We start from the raw sequence: 22,330 nt of genomic DNA, 5'->3' as shown, positions 1-22,330 counted from the left end.
TCCCCGCACTGGGTCGGGACCCCCGGCATGGGGAGTAGGGGGCAATTGATGAGGGGTGATTTGGCCTGACCTGATAAGTAGGAGGACACGTGGACGCAACCTGCCAACTAGATGATGATTCACCACCTCTGGCCACCTCGGGGAATTGAGTCACCTCGGGTGTCCTAGTCACCTCGGATAGCACTGAGGTTTGGGTACGTCGAATAACCAAGCCTACTGAAAAACAACACGTAATAGATTCTAGAAGCTTGCCAGCTGCCTCCAAACCCTCCAGGATCATGTTGTGCAACCAATGCCACGCAACCGTAGGCCTTATCCTCGTCCCGCCCAAACCGGACGAACACGTTAAGCCTTATCAGGTAGCACATTGGTCACCTCTCAAAGAGAAACTGACCTCTCAGTCCAAAGATCTCGGAGAGGTTTCTTGAGGCTCATGGCAGCTTAGCTATATAAGGGCATCAGCCCCCTGTACCCATGTACGTGCAATTTAGTTCATTTCTAGCTCTCAAGATTACTGATTTTCAGCTCGCAATCCATCATGAAAAACTTACTTAAGAATCGGAGCGACCTCGCTGGGTGAGCCATCCCGGGTTCTCTGATCCTTTCTCTTACAATTCGACCGACTAGCCGAACACCGACATCCAAACTTCCTTTCAGTTAGAAGCATCCAGATCGTGCACAATCACAAATCATTTGCACCACCACAGTTTTGCATCAGTGCAAATGCAACCAAACATGGGCTTAGTGAATAAGGTTTCAATCTACATAGATAGTTGGCTCCCTGTTTCAGCAACTTTCAATTAAGTTGTGTTCAGCGCATGCATGGTGGGCACAGCATTGTTGCCAACAATCTCCAAGCTAGGTCGAAGGTGGGATGCTTTTGGCTCGGAAACACTTATAGAGCTTCGAGTTTTAACTTTCAACTTTGACTGAAACGGGAGTCTCATGTAATCTTATCAAATATCAATGGTACTGCACAAGCCGAAAGTACCCACCTTACGAGTTCTGTGGATGGTTGTAGTTAAACTAATCTTCTAAGCAGGAAAGAGGAGAACATTACTTTTCCCCTTAGTGAGAACCACTGTTCTCAACTTTTGCCGTTCAAGTTTGTAGTTCCAAAGAAAAGATGCTTCAAACTAGCTATGGCGTAAAGGGAAAAAGACCTCTCCACACTCCACTCCAATCCAGACTCCTCACTAATTTATATGTAATTTCCTTTTTGGTGCAAGGATATTAGGTTCATTTTCTCAGGTAATTATTAATTAAACTGAGCTTTTACATATATATATATACCAAAACCAAAACTTAAAACCTTAAATATTGATTCCAATGAGCCTCTCTTTCTTTGACGCAAAAGAAAGATTCTTATGCTTACAAGGATGGCAAAGTGTGTGGGAGTTATGATTGTGTTCTTTCATTTGTAGTCATAATTAATTATATATTCTCCTAGATTACGATGATGGATGTATATAATCCACACTTTATTGCCAAGGCAAGGTTAAACAACTTCTGCATGCAGATATTGTCTACACACTATATCCCCCATGAAGAAAATTCAATAAATAAAGGTGGGTTATAACCATTTTCTTCTCTCTCTTCTTTTCTTCTCGCAATTTTGAATTAACCGAAAATTTGGAAGAGTCCAGATTACAAGTTAAAAAATAAAGGTCTTATTATGCCATGACTTCACCTGTTCTCCATCTAGATCTTGTTAAAGAAATTTAGACCTACTGGTTATATATAGAAATATAACTAGTTTGCAAAACCATTGGTGGCTAGCTGAAGTCTGTAACACGGTAAGTTAAGTCTTTGTTTTGAAAAGGGGGTATCTTATTTTTCAAGTTGATCACATGTATAAAGGAAGGGAACCTAGCCATTAACCCAACAAGAAATGGTAAAAGGAGACAGATCAGATCAATGGGATGGGCTCATCGTGATCCCACTATTGTGGAAACATGCAGCTCAATAAAAATCATATATGATGTAGTAAATTTAAAAGATTATTAAGTGAAAGAAAACCCCCCAGTCAAAGAAAGGGATATATGCTCTTCTCTTTGCAATTTGCAGTAGAAACGAAAAGAGGGAAGCGGCGGATCAAAAGTGAAATGGGTCGGGGAGCACCGGTAGTGTTCGAGCCGCTCCACTTAACGAGTAGGCCTATAGAAGTTCCTGGTGGCGAAACAGGACACCACTCTCCATCACTCCCCCCTCCCTCCTCCATCTGATCCAATATAAAAAGCACCAACACATACATACTCCAAATCCACCATCACCTAATTCAAACAGCTAAATGATGCTGATTTCCTCAAGTCTCCTCTGCTTTCTCCTCTTCGTTTTCATATTCCTGTACTCTACAAGTATATATTTATTCAATTCTTTTTAGTCTCTGAGAAACACACACATATATATGTTAATTAATGACAAACTGGCATTCTTCTTGTCTAAATTTGTTGGTGTTTGGTTACAGATGGAACTCAACTCATACTGGTAAACAACTGCATTGATAGCGTATGGCCGGGGATCCTTGGGTCTGTAGGCCACGCAACTCCCAAGGACGGTGGCTTCCATCTAAACAGTGGCGAGGAAGTAGTACTGGACGTGGGCGATAAATGGTCAGGGAGGATATGGGGTAGGCAGGGTTGTTACTTTAATGGAAACGGCAAGGGCTCGTGCGAGACAGGAGATTGTGCAGGCTTACTAAACTGCAGGGGCACGAGTGGTGTACCTCCGGCGACGGTGGTGGAGATGACGCTTGGGACATCCAGTTCGCCCCTACATTACTATGACGTGAGCTTGGTGGATGGGTTCAACCTTCCAGTTTCAATGGTGCCAGTAGGGGGTGGCATCGGGTGCGGCATTGCGGCATGCGAGATGGATTTGAACGTGTGCTGCCCATCGGCTTTGGAGGTGAAGCGAGGAGGCAAGATAGTGGGATGCAAGAGCGCTTGCTTGGCAATGAGATCAGCCAAGTATTGTTGCACTGGGGACTTCGCCAACCCCAAGACTTGCAAGCCCACCATCTTCGCTCACCTCTTCAAGGCCATCTGTCCACGGGCCTACAGCTATGCTTTCGATGATTCAACCAGCCTTCACAAATGCAGGGCGCCGCGTTATGTTATCACCTTCTGCCCTCCCAAATGATTTATGAAGCCCTATTATTAAACAAGCTAAATACATAATTACAACATATTATATATATAATATATAGGGTGGTTCCACTTCCACGGCTAGTTCTCTGTCTCTGCATCCGATCCAGAAACAAATTAGCTACTTCCTTCCTCCTTTCTTTTCACTACTCTTATATTCAATCAGTACGTAGTTTTTGTTTCTTTTTCTTCCAGCATTAAGATACATGTCAGATTTCTTTTGCTTTGGTATATATGGATGTGTGATGTGTGGAATTCCTTTATATAATCTAGTTGATTAAAATTTTATCACATGCATGCTTTTATTCTAGCAATTGGCCCAGGGCAACTATTAAATATTAATTATACAATACCCCGACCAACTCCCTTAAAGGGATTTTTCTGATGTCAGATTGTAATCAACATAATTTAACGCCCATACCCCACTTTGTATTGTGCACCGATCTATAGCCAATCAAGTGGTTCCTCCTGTGACCTGTCCATGTAGGGATCCATTCATTCAGTCGCGGCTTAAGAACTATTTTATTGTTTTTATTTCAACCAAGGAAGGTCTAAGCAGCTGGAGATGTTAAATAATAAGGTTCCATCTTCCATGCGTTTAAGTTAATTTGATCTTCATGTTGTGCCTGTGGTTGAGTCTGTAAACTTTCCAATCATGTAAGCTCTCATGTATATCACAATACAGCTAAGGTAAATGTCTACCTCTCCTCCTTTTGCCCCTTCCCAAACCTCACCACCGTTCTTCCTCTTCTTCATTAAATAAGATGAGGATATTGTCTTCCTCCTTTCTCCCTTGTTTAGCAGTCTTTATCATGGACATTAGCTTATTAGATTAAAGATCAATTTACATATTGGTTTAAGCTGCACAAAGCAAAGATTCCCATTATAACAGAGTTTCAGTGGGAACCTCAGGAGAAATTGTTTTTGCCTTGATGCACAATCACACTGGCGCCATCCTCATTCATCTGTCATCTGTGCTTATTGTTTGCACTCCTATGCATATTGCCACACTTCTGTCTTGTTGGTACCTCAGAATTCCGTTATGTACAGAAATGTCTATCACAAGTTCACAACTCAGATGGAACCCTGCCATTTAGCATTTTGAGTCTGGAATCTGGGCATGTTATCCAGGAAAGGTTCTATCTCTGCACCACCAGTTGTATTCGAGCAGTGTTCCTGTGGACATATCTCGACTCCCTAGGCCTCTACCACTACAGCAACTAGCTTTTAAGATTCTAAAGAAGAGGCTGAGGATAAGATGCTTGTCCTGACATACCAATATTATCCCTTTGGTGGGCCCAAACGATGGAATCTTTTTCATAGCATATAAGAAGCGAGCAAGTAAAAGTGTAAACCTTAACAAAGTCTAGCTGCTTCTCCAAACATCATTACGCTAGGACAAGAGAAAGGTTCTACATGGTCATGAGTCATGACCTAATTCCAAGTTGCTACCAAATACCAAAACTGCTACAAATGGACAATTACAGGAGCATTCAGTGGATCCACATGGATTTAAGTTAAACGACAGGAAAATCAAGGGCTGGTTGAGGAAGATTCATACCTGTTCCTAGTGTTCAGGAGATGGTGAGCAGTTAGCCGCACTGTGTTCCTGACAGGTGCATAGAAGAGCACGTGCGCAGGTCACTGCTGCTGATCCTTATCCCATTTCATCAGAAATCCCAATAATAGATTTCTACTGCTTGTGAGTGAAAATGAAGATGAAAGAAGAGAGCTGGATCTTGGTAAAGAATGGGATTTCTTGCAGATGAAGTGTCACATGAAGCAAAAACTGCTCTAGCAGAGGTTTTCAAACTTCCTTTGGAAGAGAAATTTTTTTTTTTTATGAATAAGAGAAAATGAAATATTCAACAACAGTAGATGATCTTTCACTCTCAAACAAGAAGAAATTGGACTGAATTGGACTGGAATGACTCTAACTGACACTCCCACAAGTTCAGGAAGCTGGAATACTGGCCATCACAGTACCGGGTTTCAATTTTTCAATTATGTTTTCTTACTTCCCTTGATACATAAATCAGGGGAAATAATTATTAGTAGGAATATATCCAGAAAGTTTGAGCAATTTACTTTAGAACTTTTGCTCAAACAAATAACTATACTGAGACCTTTCCAAGGCAACAAAATCAAGTGATCTTGAACATCCATGAGCTACTAAACCAGCCAAACTACTTTTCACCTTTTTTTTATTGATTACTATTCACCTTGTTCCCAGCTTGATTTAGTTCTTGGTGTCAACCCACATTCAAATGCTAGCGCTATAACCATACTGCAATATGTTGAGATAACAAGTCTCCAGATTCAGTATTACGGAGGCTAGGTTCCTTCAGAACCAGTCCTAATACACTAAAATATATATTAGCCACGCAATATAAAAGTTACTTAATAAAACCCAAATTCATTTTTTTTTCTTCTATCCTGTTGATATGTATCATGGATAATGGTAACTCTTGATCCAATGAATTACAAACTGATTTAGAGAATTGCCAGTGTCTTTAACATATATAGTTTTTCTACTTTTGACAACTAATTAGTTTTGATGGCATTCATTTTGATAAAGACGTAAGAAAATAGACAAAACATTTTCACCAAGTTCCCACGCAGAGTTGATATAACATACATCTCAATGCTTTATTGGAACAGAGAACATATCTGACTAACAAGTTCACCAATCTAAACAATATCAGCAAGGAATCCAGATACTATAACATAAAGCATTATCTTGTACATAAAACCGGATCTTCAACTGAACGATGTTTGTAATATAGTATCATTTATATAATAATTCATTATCTTACATGTCATACTTGCTGGACTCCTTTTCCTCCTCATTCATCCCAAATTTCATGCATTGTCACTCATAGTATTTCTTATACCAGAGAGCATCTACAAGTGCTAAAAACTAACATATGATACCATTGCTTACCAAGTTCAACATTTTCAGGGACAACCAATTCTTCATTCTAAACCATGTCAATCTACTGTTAAACACATAAGTTTTCTGTAACTGCAACTTAATCATTTTCTTGGTCATGTAGGCATGGAGTAATGGGATATATAAAGTGTGGAAATGTCATAATTGAGAAGAAGACAAGAACATCTGTTGCAACAATCATGTATCTCAATTACCTTAGATATATTTTGGAGAGAAAACTAGATGGAAAAGAACACACTTAGTTATAGTAATCAGTAAATGAATAGTAGTTGCAGACTTGCAGGGATATCATGTTCTTCAGTGGCATGTAAGTTTACATTTCAACAAAAGCTTATTTGTTACTTTCTCCTTGTCACAAAATCAAATCCACAATATGGAATTCATCTAATGACTTTCACTATAAGAGCAAGGACAGAAGGCTATATAAAATCCAAAAGTAAACAACCTGCATTTTCATCTAAATTTGGCACATGATAATCTTTATGCTTTACAGTATCAGCTTGTTTTGTCAATTGAACCATCTTGTACATTCAAAAAGTCACAAAGATCCTGACTGCCTAAAACTTTCCATTTTGGAAGGTTCACTTTGATAAAACTGGATGGCCACCACCATTTCAATAACATAGATTTAACTAGCTTGATTGGTGACACTGCAAGAAGGAAAGATGACAATGAGAGGAAAAAGGTGGACCAAAGTCCTGATATGTTTGAAGTTTTGTCAACCAACTCATATCAACTTCAAGTGAACTTCAGTTGCTATTATATTGATCAAAATAGCAACAATAACAACCAGTCAACAACTTGAGTTGCTGCAACAAGCACTACTATTTAATGATTTAAGAGAGACCCAAGTTCCTCCATTTCATAAATGCAAGACTAAGAAAGCTCAAAGCTGCAGTGATGCAACTCAGGTCGAAAATCCAACCCAATAACCCCATTCAGCCTAAGAATCAATACAAATTTAACCTTGGTCTGAATTAACATAAATTGAACCCTGTCGGGAGAGTTTGAGTGAAGGAGGCAACACTAATACATCCATGCCTCCAAAAATTTTGTAATCTAGACAGAAGAATGGGTGCCGAGATGTTAAAGAAGAATCTGTTGCTAAAATCATGGAACATTTCTCTGCAGAAAAGGAAGATGTAAAATGAAGAGATTTTAGGAGCAAATTTGCATGTTGCTGTCTTCTATCCAATGAAAAACAGAGCGTTTAGTAGAAAAGAAATGTTTGTAAGGTTGCTGTTCATCAGTGTACCCACAGTTACATACCTAAGAGCTTGTCTTACTTGGGTTAACCCCTCTCCATTCAGTCCTCGACATACACTTTACAACTCGAAGAAGAAAAACTATATGAATTCAAAATCCAAGTCCCGTCATGAAAAATACAAAACTATAGTTTTGACTTCTTTCATCCACTATCAATTCTGTATTATTATCTGATGATTGAGAGCTACTACAAAGAATACTAAAAAATTAGAAATAAACAGTGAAGTAGTAAAAGTTGAAGAAAAATGAGAGAGTCGCCTCTCTGGTGTAAATGAAAAATCTGAGATTTTTTATTTATCATTAGGAGTGACATGAGGATAGGACACAATACAACCGAACTTATTACCAGACCAGTCTTCACTGCTTCTCCCTGAACATGTTATAGGGATGCGACTCGAAACCGTGAAATGCGGTAGCAGCCGGATTTCCAACAGGTATCCCCATATGGCCGTGGGCATGGGTCACACCAAGGACCGGAATGGGCATCATGGGTGGTGGATAAGGCATCGGAAGTGGCATGTGCCCGTGGCCGTGGGGAGAGGGCTCGTGCAAGCTCTGAGGCACAGGGGTCGATGCAAAAAGATGGTCGGAAGAGGATGGGCCCTCGTCATTTGACAGGCCCTGCATCCTCTTGAGGTAGAGACGATACTTCTGGAGGTGGCTGGCGACGTTCTCCCGCGTCAGACCCTCCACGTTCATCAATTGCATGATGGTCTTGGGCACGGCGTTCTTGATACCCAGATGCGCGACGACATCGACAAATCTCTTGTGGAGCTGAGGAGTCCACACCAAGCGCGGCCTCTTCAAGGTGCGGGCAGAGTGATCATCCATAGAATTCTCGGTTCGCAAGGCCGAATCTGCCTCTTCGGCGCTCTCAGGTCTCCGTACCTTGCGCGAATCGGAGCCATCCTTGGCGGAAAATCCAGCATCGTTGTCATCCCCTTCAATGACCATGGCATCGCGGGTTCTATCCTCGGTGAAGGAAGGTAACGACTTGAGGTGATTGGAAGAGATAGACTGCGAAGACTGGCGAGAGAGGCTGAATAGGGTGTTGTGAGAGGCACGATTGACATCGATGATGCTTCGACAAGGCTCGGGGGTTATACTGAAAGCGGAAGCGAGCTCCATAGGGATCAAAGACTGAGACAAGGGGGTGAGATCATCGGCGGTGGGCAGGCCGATTTCCCACTCCTGCACTCTTGCCTCGTCTCCACAGCTAAGACCGTCATCATACTGGGTTGTCTGTACCTCTTCACCCATTTCTCCGTTGCTCTTAATTCTAGACAGAAATAGAAGCCACTAAGGCATGTTCAGAAGTCAACCGAAGTATGAATTCGTGAAAAGAGAAGAAAATATTAGGGTTTTCAGAATCCAGGAAGCCATGAGAGGAAATAAAGGAAAGAGTCTTATCGAGTTGAACAAACTTGAGTTTCGTTTTTCTTGGAATGGATAGCAATCTATGGGGATATGGGATTGGAGAAGGAGGGAGAGAAGAGAAGGGGAAGAAGATTGGAGTTTGGTGGTTGTTGCGGGCCTTGCGGGTATCGGTAATGGAAGATATTTTGACGAAATGGATTAAATGAAATAAAGAAAGGAATGCTCTTTTTTACTTTATGGAGGGAAAACCGAGAAAAAGTGCAAATATCTGATTCCTGAGCGCTCTTGTCCAAGCGCCCACGTGGACGTCTTAGCCCGATATTTTTGATTCGCTTTTTTTAAGGGTAAATGACATGGACCCCCGTACTGATAAAAGAGCCTGCACTTATTTCACGACAAAGACCCTTGGACTTTAGCTGTTAGACAAAGACGTCCTCCACGTTAACGTTCCGTCAATTAACTTTGAAAATTTTTTCATTTTACTGTTTAAAGTCTTCCAAATGTCCAAATTTCTAATTTATTTTATCGAAACATATCCAAGTCCCATATGCTCTGCGATCTGCAATCTGCATTATGAAATGCGTCACCGTATTTGATTGGCTCTTGCTTATTGTGACGCCCTGTTCTTGAGACTGCAAATCTTGCTCACCTTTGATTCCTCTGTAACTGCGTTTCTTGCTCTCTCTGGGGTCTTTGAGGTAACGATTTCGATGTGAAGATAAATTAAGTTTCTTAATTATGCGCGTATATCAAACTATCAATTGTTGTGTAGCTTATCACTTATATAAGCAATAATGATGCAGGAATTAATCGGGCAGTACTACAGCTCGGAGGAATCGCACGAGTCCTTGGGATACCAACTGGAGTAGCTCTTGCACTTGACTGCACAGTTGATAAGTCGGGCAACTATCAGCTCTACCGAATTATGTTTTGCATAGATAAATCTACCTCTGAATTCATGGAATTCATGGATTAAATAGAGACCTATTCTTCCCTCCAACACGGCGTAACCCAGTCAAGATTAAGAACCAATTCAAGCACGCTAAGGGAGCAAACACACACTACTGTGCGAAGTAGACGCTGAACTGAAGCACGGTTTTGATGCTATCGGTCGTGTGTTGATCGGACGGATGAAGGGTCTGAATTGTATCCTTCTGCATTCTCGTATTTGCTAGTGCCTCCAATTCTCGTATCTCCTCAAGGGCCGACTTACATATAATACATCGGCGTTGATGGTTCAAAGGACCTCAGTGTGAGGGGCGACTTCCTTCAAAAACCTGTCGAGCTAAATAGGGTACAGGTAATGAGCTAGTGTGTTCATCAACTTATTCCTTAAACCAGTTATCGAGATTAAATTCTTCCGAGTAACGATACTCAACCATTAAATCCACCTACCCGCATTGTCCTCACTAAAGTTGATCGAAATGACCTTAACCCTCTATACGTATAACTGACATATCCTCTTGAGAGGGATTTTTGTCCAAATACAAAAGTACAGGGGAGCCTTAGTCACTTTGTCTAAAAAAAATGTAGGGTTTTTGTCAACTGATCTTATAGTAAAGGGTATATGTAATTTATTCTTTTTAAAAAAAATTTCCCTAGTCCCTCCTACGGTCCAATCGAGCTCAGATCTGATACAAATTCTGTCCCGACAAATCCAAATCCTTACACTCGCCACATCGGAAACATCTACAATGAAACAAGATATTCTCAATGTACGGCGGGCTGTTGATACAATATTGAGACTGTTGGAACTTGGAATCATTTGTTGGTAGCAAATCGATCGTTTATTTACTGCAAAGTTTTGGCGAGTCTTTTGACATTTTTATCACAAATCACACGATCGTGAGAATTCACAAAACTCATGTCTTGGAAGGGAGACGTTACATTAGTGGTTACCGTGTTTGACGATTTCCATCGGCGCGCCTCACAAAATATCTCAGTCGTGTATTGAGAACATCTCCCAAGATATTTTCAATACACGCTGAAATGTCTATGTGAGGCGCTGATGTGATTTCAAGTTAGACCGAGGGGAAGGAGAACAAGAACAAGTGAACAACCCTAGTGCCGACTGCCGAAGAGACCGCGATAAAAGAAGTCTTCTGAGTTCTGACTCATCGCACTTTTGGGTGAAATCACTTTTCTTCTTTCGCAGGACAGATGAGAAATTATGGTGATTGGAGGACAGCTGGCAACCGGGTTGGCGGTATTTCGTCTGGTTTGAGCGGATATGGATGGGCTTTGCTTTACTTGTCAGCTAGGGAAAAGACTTTTTGCCCGCGGCTGTGTTGCATCCGGACCCATCAACATACATGCTCATGATATTTTTTTGGGTAAAATAATTTTGGATAAATTTTTTAAAGCAACCTTATGGTTAAGTTAATTGATTAAGTTTATTTTTATTATTTGAAATTTTAACAATTAACTAATACTTTCCGTTAACAAAAAGATTAAAATGATTATTTTACCCTTTACTTTTTTAAAAATTTTCAAAATAATATCAGAGAATTCCTAAACCGAGTGGTGATATGTGATTGAGGGATTAACGTCCTGGGTGCAGTTGTGCACAATGCGCGTGTGGATTGGGAATGGTATTGACGAATACAACAGCGAGTAGCGAGGAGATGGTGGCCCACAACCATTTGCTCCTTGGCAGTGGTGGTGGCGGTGGAGAGGAAGATAGGAGATATAATTAAGGAATACGCCTGACCTAAGTCGAATCCAACGGCATTACTGAGTGGAACTGTGTTAAATATATGATCATCGCCAGTAGTGGCAGCACTTAATTTGAGAGGGCCAAACGTGGTGACGCCTCAAATCTGTTTTTGCTCACAGCATTTAAGCTTTGACATTTGGAAGAAAGAATTGAATTAGAGGTGGAGACTTCCAATTTAAAGACAAATAATTGAGAGAGAGAAAAAAAAAAGGGGGAAAAGAAGAAGAGCTCACAGTGAAGCCGAACTGAATAGGACCCAAGGCGACGATGAGGATACAGAGAATGGAAACGGAATTGTCATGAATGACTTGAGTGGAAGAGCCCAGCTTATCCAACATACTCGATTGCCTGGAACTCATCCGGTACCAGCTCCCCGTATGGAGGAACAACTTCCGTAGATATCTCTCATCATCGTTTTCTTCCCTAAACTCATCCATTGTCTTGTTCAGTGGTCACCACCGCTGCCGCATATGTTATAAGTGAGGTTCAGATGTACAATGAGTCGGTAATGGAAGATGATCATGATTACAAAGGTCCGTTGTGAAGATAGCGGTGGTAAGGATCGAGAAATTAAAGAAGATTGAATGAGTAGTGATGGTGCGCAATCTGGTCACTCCTAGTTAGCACTTGCGTGGCTCCTGAAAGGTACCTGAGATGGAGAAGATGAGAGATCCCCAGGGGCTGATCCAACGGGAACACTCCGACGCTTAAGTTAGAGTTCTGTGAAAAATGCAAAGAGAGGAAGAAAGCTAAGAGTGCAGATAACGTGAGTATCAGAAAGTTACCTCTGTCCTTAGGGATTGGGCTACTTATAACAGAACTCTGTCGAATCAGTCCCACTTGCCTCTGACAAGGCAGGTATAACCGCCACTGTCATCCTGCCGCAGCCGTTACAACCAGGGCTGAAGTGGCACGCGTAGGGCGGTCGTTGCAGGGTACGTACCTGTCAGGTGTAAGACACCTTCTAAAGGTGGCGGACACAACACTGTCTGACGAGAGACGTGGTTGCAGTCTCCAGGTTTGTCAGGTACGGTGGTCGGGTAGGAAGCCTTCCTGTGATGTGCCGAACTACTCTTCTGCGAACTACCCTGTACCGAGCTACCCTACAAGTGGCGAGCTGCCTGTGGCAAGCTACACCGAACTGTCTGACCCGAGGTGTCTCTACCTCAGGGTATCTAAAGGCGGATCGGGGTGTTCCTGCTTGGGAGTGAACTAAAATCCACTAGGAGGAGATCGGGCATTAGGAAAGGTCAGGGGGCCCTGAGCTCGGAGGTAGCTCGAAGCGCCTCAGCCTTGGGAAGGAGGTGCAAGCCAGGTGGCTCTCAGCGAGTAGCCTAACCTGCCAAGTTGCCAGACTAAACTCAATGAGCCCTTCCCACCGAGTTGCGGTTGCGCTTGCTGTGCTGTCACACTGAATCATCGCTTGAGCAAGGTCACACCCACATGTACCCGTGCTATGAGGTCGGGCCAAATCACCCTCCATCAAGTAGAGTGATAAAACAAAATTTAATAAAATGGATCAAAGAGCCAGGTTGGCGACTTGGCATGTCGTGTCATCCGGTTCCTTTTCTGCTCCTTCCTCCATGATCGTTGCCTGTGTTTTCTGTCCTCCCAAGAAAACCTAATTTTCTTCCTCCGATCTCCACCAAATCTAGCAAAGCTTTCTCTTGGACGTTTCAGCTTCAAGAATCCAATCTTTATTGGACATTTCAGCTTCAAGAATCCAATCGGTCTGACCTGCAAATGTCAAACTTCTAAAGGTATTGATTTGTCTTGTAAAACATATATTTTCCCACCAGAAGTTTCTCTCTGAATCTTAGTATTCCCGTCGAGCTCCTCCATTTGGGTTGGCAATGGAAGAGTTCAGAAGACAGGTAGAAAAAATTGTTTTGGCTTCTTATTTGACATGCAAATGTTAGACTTCTTGGTCTTTCAATCTTCGAGGTTAAATCTTTTGTTGAGAGAAGTGGAGGGTAGAATTGGGTTTTAATATATATATATATATATATATATATATATATATATATATATATATATATATATATATATTATATATCACGTGCGAATGAGTTTTGACAGAATATTAACGAACCTTAACGGTAAGGGTAGAGTTAGTCAATTTTCAAACAATAAGGGTAGTTTAAGAAGTTTACCCAATAATTATAAACCTCTCCTGTGTTTTAACCATAATAAAAGCATCCCTTGACGTTTAAAAAATGTGAAAATGCTTTCCTTACATTAGTTTTCTTGACAGAAAATGTTAATATTAGTATACAAAGCGTTTGTTTGGCATCAATGCCATTACTATAGAAAATGGTGACACATCAGCGCCACGTTAGAAAAATTGGTAAACGATTCTCCAAGTCACGCCTTGGAAAGGCATGGTTTGGAGCAACATCGAATTCAACGTTTTCTCATATTGGAGCTCATAGAAGCCAACGAGGACATGTTGTGGCAGTGACATGGACTTCCTATAATGGATACCAGTGCTGAAAACATGTATTGAGCATTGGTACCGGTGGTGCGTGATTTAGTTGCTCCCTGTTGGATGGCAGCTCGGACATCAATCTGCTTACATGGTTGGTCGAACTACAAGGAAACACTACCAAAGAACCTGGGGTGGGCACTCCGATGCTTAAGTTAATGGAGAGTGTAGAAGTGAGCTTGAATGCTTGTGAATAAGAGAGCTAGAGAGCTAAATAGTGCATACCTTTTGAGGTTGGTAGTGATGCCCTTATATAGGTGAGTTGTTGTAGGCCTCACGAAACATATCCAAGATCTTTGGGTCGCGTTACTTGGAGTTCATTTTGCACCTGAAGATGGACTTTGTATGAGCTGATAAGGCTTATCGAGTTTGTTCGATCTGGGGCAAGATAAGGATAAGGGTTGCTGACATGCAGTGTGACCCCTGAAAGGTTAGAGATAGTTGACTAGCTTCTAGAAGTGGGCTATGTGGCATCTCGGCAGGTCGAGATACCATGAACAGCTCGGACCTCAATCTTGCCCGTGGTACCCAAGATATCTAAGCTAACATGTCCAACTGAGGTGTTGGAAAGTGTTGAATTGTCATCCAATCATCAAGTCACACCACATGTCCACTTGTTAATAGGTCAGGCCAAATTACCCCTCATCAGGTACCAAACAGAAGATGTTACTGCTGAAAATCGAGAAGGCATGGTTTGGAGCAACTCTGAATTCAACATTTTCTCATAATGGAGCTCATTGCTGCAAACGATGACATAATATGACAGTGATGTAGACTTCCTATAATGGTTACCATTGCTGAAAGCATGCATGAGGCACTTATACCAAACAGAAGTTGTTGCTTCCTACTTGGCAACAACGTTTTCAAACAAAAAAGACATTGTTTTCTCATAAAGTAATGCTTCCAACCCGTATATATACAACACCATTTTCTAATTGCAGTATCGATGCCAAATATATACTAAGGTGGTGTTTGTGCTCGGAATGGCCAAGGACAACAAAGTAATTTTGCCCCTAGGCTCCAAAGGGCGGCCAAAAGCTTTGAGGACTCGGAGAGGTCACTGTTGAGGTTGGGATGTGTAGGCCGAGACGGGGTGGATCTCGAGCACAATAGAAGCCGAGGGTAAATGGCCGAAGTGTTGCAAGGCAGAAATTCATCAGAGGCCCCAGGTGAGAACCCAAGGCAAAGTCTCCGACGGTCAAGTTAGTATAGGATACGAAGGGAGAGTACCAGGACAGGATCCTGGTAGGTAGTTCTATAATAAAGTCACAATAGCAGTTATTGCAATAGCTATTCTGACAATAGTTGTAGGTGTTGAGTTTTTGTAACCCCTTTACCTGGAGGGGGGTACCCCCATTTGTACTTGAGCTGCCTGGAGGTAGATGGAGATGAACGCCTGAGATGGGAGTCGTACAAGGGCTACAACGGGTTTGGCAAGGTCATGTGAGCGCGTCGCGGTTGGCTCCAAACGATGGGGGCAGGGTAACCACTATTGTAGTGAATCTCGTTCCTTGATTTGGCGCTCATGGGTTGTGCCTCCCAGCCTCAAATGGGCTGGGTTGGGTCACCCCACATCACTTACCCCCCACTCCCGAGGCCGAAGAGGAAAATTCGGCTTTGGATGATGGGAGTAATAATGGTGAGAGCCAGTGAGCCCGACAGCCGAGGTGTACCTTGTGGTGGCATCCTCATTCGTGTCTCTACCTGGTTCATCTTTATGAGTTGGGCCAAGGCTACGAGTGGTTTACGGCACTACTGCTTTGGACAAGTGATTCGGGAGGCGCACGCAGTGTAGATGTTCTAGTGTCGTCATTTGGGCTAAGAGCATAGGAGGCTGAAGGCTGCTTAGGCCAAAGACCTGTGGAGCCAAAGGCTATTTAGGCCGAAGACCTGTGAAGTCGAAGGCTGTTTTAGGCCAAAGGCCTGTGAAGCCCAAGGACCCGTGCAGGGACGGCTTTCCAGTTTGACTGGTGTGATCATTCGTGCGATCGGGTCGCATAAGATGATGGTCCACAATGGGCGGACATGTCGGTTCACCCGGAGTGTCATTTTGCCTTCCAAGGGTGAGCATCGTTTTGCCTTCCGAGGGTGAGTGTTTAGGGATACGACGCAGTTGATCAAAGTGCGGAGGCATTTCGTGTCTGTTGGATCAGGGATGATCCGAGCCATCGTCAGCAAGTCGTTTCGCCTTCCAAGGTTGAGTGTCACGCGACGCACCATGATTGGGTAGTGGAGGCGGTGGCTTCTTAGTCGTTGGATCTTGAGAAATCTGGACCGTTCGTTCCTCTTTAAATAGGGCCCTTAGCGAAAGCATTCTTGTCGTTTGCCTCTAAATGCCTTTGCCTTCGAGTGAACTCAGCTTCCAAACTCTCCAACCTTCAACACTTTACTCCCATTTTTTCTTCCTCTACATTTCTTAGGTAACTTTAAACAATGTCTTTCTCATATTCTGGATCTGAGTATTGTGAACTTCCACACGAGTCGAAAGGGAGCTCTTCCCGTACCCCTTCTCCCCTTCCCCCCTTGAGTCCTTCTACTCTTGCCCCCCTTTGGCAGAAGGTCATGGTGCTCTGGGGAAGGGTGGCCCCTGAGGGTGTCGAAGACAACTGTCGAGGCGAGGACCATCCCTATGAGAGAGCCGCTTCTGTGACACCGAGGGAGGCCAAAGGAACCTGCCCAGCCAAGAGGAGGGAACCCTAGACCATGTTCCTGAGAAGAGGGCTGCCCAGGTAGTAGTTGAGACTTATGTCCTCTGCCCGGGTTTTGAGAACTCTCTAGATAGGGACCAGGTCAAAGCTCTGGCAAGGCAGTACTTCATTCCCTCATCCTATTGTATGAGGGTGCCCGAATTAGGCAAACGGCCATGGATTCCTAGGGGGGGAGATCTGGGTCTACCAACATTTCCTCCAGTTCGGTCTCCAGTTCCCCCTTCATCCGTTGATTCTCGAACTGTTGAGGGCATATGGGATTACTCTTAGCCAGCTGGTGCCCAACGCCATTAGGACCAAAGTGGCCATGTTGGTGGTGGCTCGGTTCCAGGGGGTGGAGCTGACGCTAAGGCTCTTTCGAGCGTTGTTTGTGCCAATGAAGCATTCATTCGAAAATGGCATGTACTACCTCCAACCCCGTAAGACCAAGCCAAGAGACAACCCTTCTTTCGTGCATAACTGGAAGGGAAAATTCTTCTTTCTGTCATGCCCCGAGGGTTGGTCCTTCAAGTCGGGGTGGGGAGAGGTTAGCCAAGTTGCGAAGAAGAGTGCCCCTGTGCTCACGAGTGAAGAGAACAATGATCTCGTGCAGTTTTTAGACCTGGGATAGTCTGAACCTAGCCCTAGGTGGAGAGGAGGTCCCACTAGTTTTTGTAGGGCTAAGTCCTACTCCCCTCGGTAGGAGAGACCCCATAGTCCTTTAACACATCCTTTTTCCCCTTGCTTTTTCTTCTCTCTTCTCTGTTTTTTTTTTTTTATTGCTGCCTTGCTGATGCCTTTACTTTGTTTGTAGAGGTGCTAATGGATGCCCGCAAGGCTGTTCTAGAACATGCTCGCGCCATGTAGAAGGAATGGGCCAAAATTCCTCAAAGGCCTTCTAATTGGTAGAAGGAGAAGGTTTCTACCCCTACAAAGGGGGGGTCTTCCCGCCAGGTCCCTGCCATGGGGACGAAAGTGCAGGTCCCTGCCAAAGAAACTTCTTCAACAACTTCCTCGAAGGGAGCCACTTTGAAGATCCCCGCGAAGGGGAAGGGACCCACGAGGAGGGTTAGCTGGGGCATGAGAAGCAAGTGCGGTAGCAACTAGCCGAGGTGCTGAGAGGACCTATCGACGGGGCCGAGACAGGGAGGAAGAGGTTGGTCGTGGGGGGTCAACTGTAACAGAAGGTGGCCCGCACTAGTAGTTCTGTTAGTGACACCTCGAGGGGGTCCCACATGGAGCGGATGGGGTCGTTTTATGCTCCCACGTCGTTGGAGGAGCTCGCCCAGCGGTCTGATCAAATCTTCTGCCCTCAGTGGGAGGTCTACGAAGGGGAATCAATCCACAACGCGGAAGTTGGTCCAGTGCTGGTGAGTGGGTCCCTGTTGTCTCAGGACCGCTTCCAGATGTTGGAGATGGCCCCTAACAAGATGTACAACCATGGGTTGTAGAGTCTGGCCGAGGTAACAATCTGTTCCTCTTTGCTTTTCTTTTTTCTTTCGTTCATTTTGTTTGGTACTAACTGCTTTCTTGTTGCAGGTCTGCCTTCATTTTCTAGTCTAGGGGATCGGCTGAATTTGATCCTTGCCAATGGATAAACTGGAGGCTGAGAAAGACAATCTTTAGCAGACTGCCGCCAATGCCATGGAAAAGCACAGTGAAATGCAACGGTTCTTCACTGACGAACAAAAGTTATGCAAGGAGGCCAAGGAGAACCTAAAGAAGGCGGAGGATCTTCTTGCCAAGGAGTAAATTGAGAGGGCTCGGGTCGAGAGCCTCATCTTCAAGGCCGAGCGGCTTCTCCATCAAGCCGAGGAGGGCATCTCTAAGGCGAACAGGCAGGCGACTGGGGCAGAGCGGAGGGCCGAGGAGGTAGCTAAGAGGGCTGTTGAGACCGAGTAGAAGGCGACTGGTGCCGAGAAGAGGGCCTAGGAAGTAGAGAAGTGAGCTAATGAGCTAGCCAACATCACTTCCGAGGCTTATTTGGACGGGATCAAGGACACCAAGAAGGCACTCCTAGCAGTGCTTCTAGACTTCAATGATGAACCCCTGAAGGTGATTCCCAGTACTCTCGAAGAGGTTGCCGACTTTGCACTTCCCGCTCCAACTGGTGGCGAGGCTTAAGCTGGGATTCTTTCTTTTTTTTCGTATATGTATTCAGCTCGAGGGGCCATGAAACAAATTTCTAAAGCCAAAGGAATTTTGTGCATAATGAAAATTAGAGAATTTTTTTTTATCTTTTGCTTCGATTGATGCACTTGTGTTTTGTTGTGTTATCTTTCCTTGTATGTTTTTGCACCGTCTTTTACACTTATGCTTTTGTTGCCGAAGGGTCATTGCTCCTCCAAAAGAAAAAACACTGCGTGAGACAAGCGTAGTTCTCTTTAGTTTACTTTGTGCATCAAAAGTGTGGCAAAGGGGTAGCCGAGGCGAAGCCTCCGCGGTTAGATCGTGGTTTGCCTAGCTTGGCGCCCTTCTATGTGTCCATTTAGGTAGGGCCAATGAGGCCTATGATGGAGGGAGGCTGAAGTAGACCGTGGGGCTCACCTGGCTCTCTCTCCTTTCCCTCTATTTGGGTAAATAACAAGATGACCTGTCGATGCTAGAGTGAGAGTCGAGGCTTAGTCGAGGCTCACCTGCCTCTCATTCTTCTAAGTGTTGAATTCGGCAAGGCTGAAAAGACCTATCATACTGTGGGGTGTCCAAGACAGAGCAAAGGCCTATCTGGATCCGCGGGGCCTAGGCAAAGTCGAGGCTCGCTTGGCTCCCACATCCCTGTACCTTAGCTTTGGTAAGGCCGAGGTGGCCTATCTTATTGGGAGGGTGGCCGAGACAGAGCTGAGGCTCGTCTGGCTCCATGAGGCCTAAGCAGAGTCGAGGCTCACCTGGCTCCAATATCTGCATACTTGTTTTGACAAGGTTGAGCGTAACGCTCCATAGGGGCTGGCTTCCTATGCTGGTAGCACTAAATGTGAAAAATCAGGAGGCTAGTCGCCGCCGAGGTGGGGCCCTAAGGCATATGAGGCCCTCGGTCGTCATGGCATATTCTAATACACTAAGTTATAGCTAAGGTGTCCACTACTTATTCGTTAAGCCTTGATGTCAGTCTAGCAAGGGGGTATAGCCTCGGAGGAGGCCATGCGCCCTACTAGTTGTAAAGCCGAAGAGTTATAAGGACTTAGTAGGTACATGCACTTAGCATTGAGTCAAAGAGGAACTTTGCTTCACTCATTCCACAATTTCAAAAAGATGTTACAATCATTTGTAGTACATTTGGAGGTTCTCCGAATTCCATGTTCGAGGTACAACTCTTCCATCTAGGTGTTCCAGGTGGAAAGTGTCGGGGCCGACGATTCGCTTGATTTTGTAGGGGCCTTCCTAGTTGGGGCCCAGCTTCCCTACTCCAGGTTTGTGGACCATAACTTTTCTAAGGACAAGGTCTCCCTCTTGATAGTGTCTTTCTTTTACCTTGGAGTTGTAGTAACGGGCCACTCGTTGCTGGTAAGCGGCTACCCTTATCTATGCTTGCTCTCGGGCTTCTTTTAGAAGGTCTGAGTTTGCTCTAAGGCTTTCATCGCTCTCGGCTTCATCGTATGCTTCAACTTGGAGTGTCGATTGGCCAATCTCTACTGGGATTACTGCTTCTATGCCATAGGTTAAGCCGAATGGGGTTTTTCCCGTGGTTGTCTGAGGCATAGTTCGGTAAGCCTAGAGTACACTATTTAGTTCTTCAGCCCATAGGCTTTTAGCTCGATCCAATCTAGTCTTCAGTCCTTCCAATATTGTCCTATTGGTGACCTCGGCTAGGCCATTGGTTTAGGAATAGCATATAGGTGTGTTGTTGCCTGATGCCGAGGGAGGCACACCACTCCCAGAACTTGGCATCATCAAATTGCTTCCCGTTGTTGGTGACTAGCATATAGGGTAGGCCGAAGTGACAGATGATGTTTTTCCAAAATAAGTTTTGGATGGCTCACACCGTGATGGCGGCCAAAGGCTTGGATTCTACCCACTTGGTGAAGTAGTCTATTGCAATAACGAGGTACTTTCTACCCCCCCTGTGGCTGGAGGAAAGGGGCCAAGGAGGTTCATGCCCCATTTGGAAAAGGGCCATGGGCTGCTGAGGGCTAAGAGAGTGGTGGCCGGCCTGTGGCATAAGTTGGCGTGCCTCTGGCATAGGTCACACCTTTGCACCAATCTAATTGAGTCCTTGTGGAGGGTAGGCCAGAAGTAGACCTACCTTAGAGCTTTTTGGGCTAGGGCTCTCCCACCGAGGTGGTTACCGCAAATTCCTTCATGAATTTCTTATTACACATAATTGCCCTCCTCTAAACGGAGGCATTGGAGGTATGGCAAGGTAAATGATCTTCGGTACAACTTTCCTTCCAGCAGGGTATAGTGGGCTACCTGTCGTCTAAGTCGCTTTGCCTCATTTCTATTTTCGAGCAATGGCTAGTTGATAGGAAGTTGACAATGGGATCCATCCATGAAGGTTTGACCTCTATGGGGAGCACTTGGACTTCTTCGATGGAGGGCTGAAGTAGGTTCTCAGCGTGCACGGTCCGACCAAGGGATCCACTCGAGGTACTTGCCAACGTGGAGAGAGAATCGGCTCGTGCGTTTTTGGCTCCCAGGACCCATTGTAGAAAGAAGCGTTGAAAGTGGTGGGCTAGATCTTGGACTTTGGTGAGGTACTTGGACATTCTTTGTTCTCTGACCTCGTAAACACCGTTCACATGATTCACCATCAGCTGAGAGTTGCTGAAGATTTCAACATGTGAGGAGCCGAGGTCCCTAGCAAGCTGGAGACCAACGAGGAGGGCCTCGTACTTGGCTTCATTGTTCGATGCTTGAAAGTCGAACCTTAGCGCATACACTAGGACAATATCATCTGCGATGAGGAGGATAAGGCCCGCTCTGCTTCCTTTAGCATTAGAGGAACCATCAACAAAGAGCTTCCATCGAGGTTGAGCCTCATCGTCCACATGATCCCCCTCAGCATTTTCTAGGGGCTGGTGAAGGGCTCGGCTGATGGTGCACTTCACTATGAAATCTGCCAGGGCTTGTGCTTTGATCATGGGCCTCGACTGGTACTGGATGTCAAACTCCAACAACTCAATGGCCTGCTTCGTCAGGCATCCCGAGGTCTCAGGTTTGACAAGTATTGCCTTAAGGGACTGGTTCGTCAGGACCACTACAGTGTGTGCCTGGAAATACGACTGAAGTTTCCTTGCCAAAATCATGAGGGCGAAAGGCAACTTTTCTATTACAGGGTACCTGGTCTCATCGTCGCAGAGGACCTTGTTGGCATAGTACACCGATTTTTACATGCCATTTTCCTTGATGAGGACCGAACTAATTGCTTCATCCCTGGCCGAGAGGTATTGGTACAGGGTTTCCCCCTCGGCTGGCCGGACGAAAAGGGGAGGCGAAGTAAGGTACACCTTGAGCTCATCAAAGGCGCGTTAGCACTCCTCCGTCCACTGGAATTCTTTCAACTTCTTGATGGCATGAAAGAAGGGTAGGCAGCAGTTGGCTGACTTTGACATGAAGCAATTGAGAGATTCTATTCGGCCGGTAAGCTTTTGTGTCTCCTTCACCGTCTGCGGGGGTGCTATATCTAGTAAGGCCTGTATCTTCTCAAGATTAACCTCAATGCCTCTTTGAGTGACGATGAAACCTAGGAATTTGTCTGATTTA

The 22,330-nt window shown here is 44.5% G+C and overlaps 3 protein-coding genes across 3 annotated transcripts; 1 reads left to right on the top strand and 2 right to left on the bottom strand.

Moving 5' to 3' along the window:
- The first annotated feature begins 2,109 nt into the window (after positions 1 to 2,109).
- LOC148870597 (thaumatin-like protein) lies at positions 2,110 to 3,437 on the top strand. The gene is made up of 2 exons (XM_088967952.1): positions 2,110 to 2,357; positions 2,468 to 3,437. Exons 1-2 carry the CDS (start codon positions 2,291 to 2,293, stop codon positions 3,139 to 3,141), a joined length of 741 nt encoding a protein of 246 aa, XP_088824078.1. The 5' UTR covers positions 2,110 to 2,290; the 3' UTR covers positions 3,142 to 3,437.
- A 4,196-nt stretch (positions 3,438 to 7,633) lies between these two features.
- On the bottom strand, positions 7,634 to 8,946 carry LOC148870596 (transcription factor PCL1-like). The gene has a single exon (XM_088971942.1). It carries the CDS (start codon positions 8,623 to 8,625, stop codon positions 7,723 to 7,725), a length of 903 nt encoding a protein of 300 aa, XP_088828068.1. The 5' UTR covers positions 8,626 to 8,946; the 3' UTR covers positions 7,634 to 7,722.
- An 11,203-nt stretch (positions 8,947 to 20,149) lies between these two features.
- LOC148870595 (uncharacterized) lies at positions 20,150 to 21,873 on the bottom strand. The gene is made up of 2 exons (XM_088969982.1): positions 21,349 to 21,873; positions 20,150 to 20,317 (listed from the first exon to the last, which is right to left on the bottom strand). The coding sequence occupies exons 1-2, from the start codon at positions 21,871 to 21,873 to the stop codon at positions 20,150 to 20,152; spliced, it is 693 nt and encodes a 230-aa protein (XP_088826108.1).
- Between the last annotated feature and the right edge of the window lie 457 nt (positions 21,874 to 22,330).

This window comes from Nelumbo lutea, chromosome 2, assembly GCF_056320005.1.
Source record: "Nelumbo lutea isolate HS-2025 chromosome 2, American lotus-T2T, whole genome shotgun sequence".
Classification (NCBI taxonomy): domain Eukaryota; kingdom Viridiplantae; phylum Streptophyta; class Magnoliopsida; order Proteales; family Nelumbonaceae; genus Nelumbo; species Nelumbo lutea.
Note: the sequence above shows the minus strand (reverse complement) of the source record. Positions and strands in the feature narration are given on the sequence as shown.

Excerpts from the sequence above, each read along its gene's own strand:
- LOC148870597 (XM_088967952.1), top strand. The coding sequence starts at position 2,291 with ATGATGCTGATTTCCTCAAGTCTCCTCTGCTTTCTCCTCTTCGTTTTC. Across the intron at positions 2,358-2,467 it reads CATATTCCTGTACTCTACAA|ATGGAACTCAACTCATACTG; the intron begins GTATATATTTAT and ends GTTTGGTTACAG.
- LOC148870596 (XM_088971942.1), bottom strand. The coding sequence starts at position 8,625 with ATGGGTGAAGAGGTACAGACAACCCAGTATGATGACGGTCTTAGCTGT.
- LOC148870595 (XM_088969982.1), bottom strand. The coding sequence starts at position 21,873 with ATGATTTTGGCAAGGAAACTTCAGTCGTATTTCCAGGCACACACTGTA. Across the intron at positions 20,318-21,348 it reads ATGTGAACGGTGTTTACGAG|ACAACCACGGGAAAAACCCC; the intron begins GTCAGAGAACAA and ends ACTATGCCTCAG.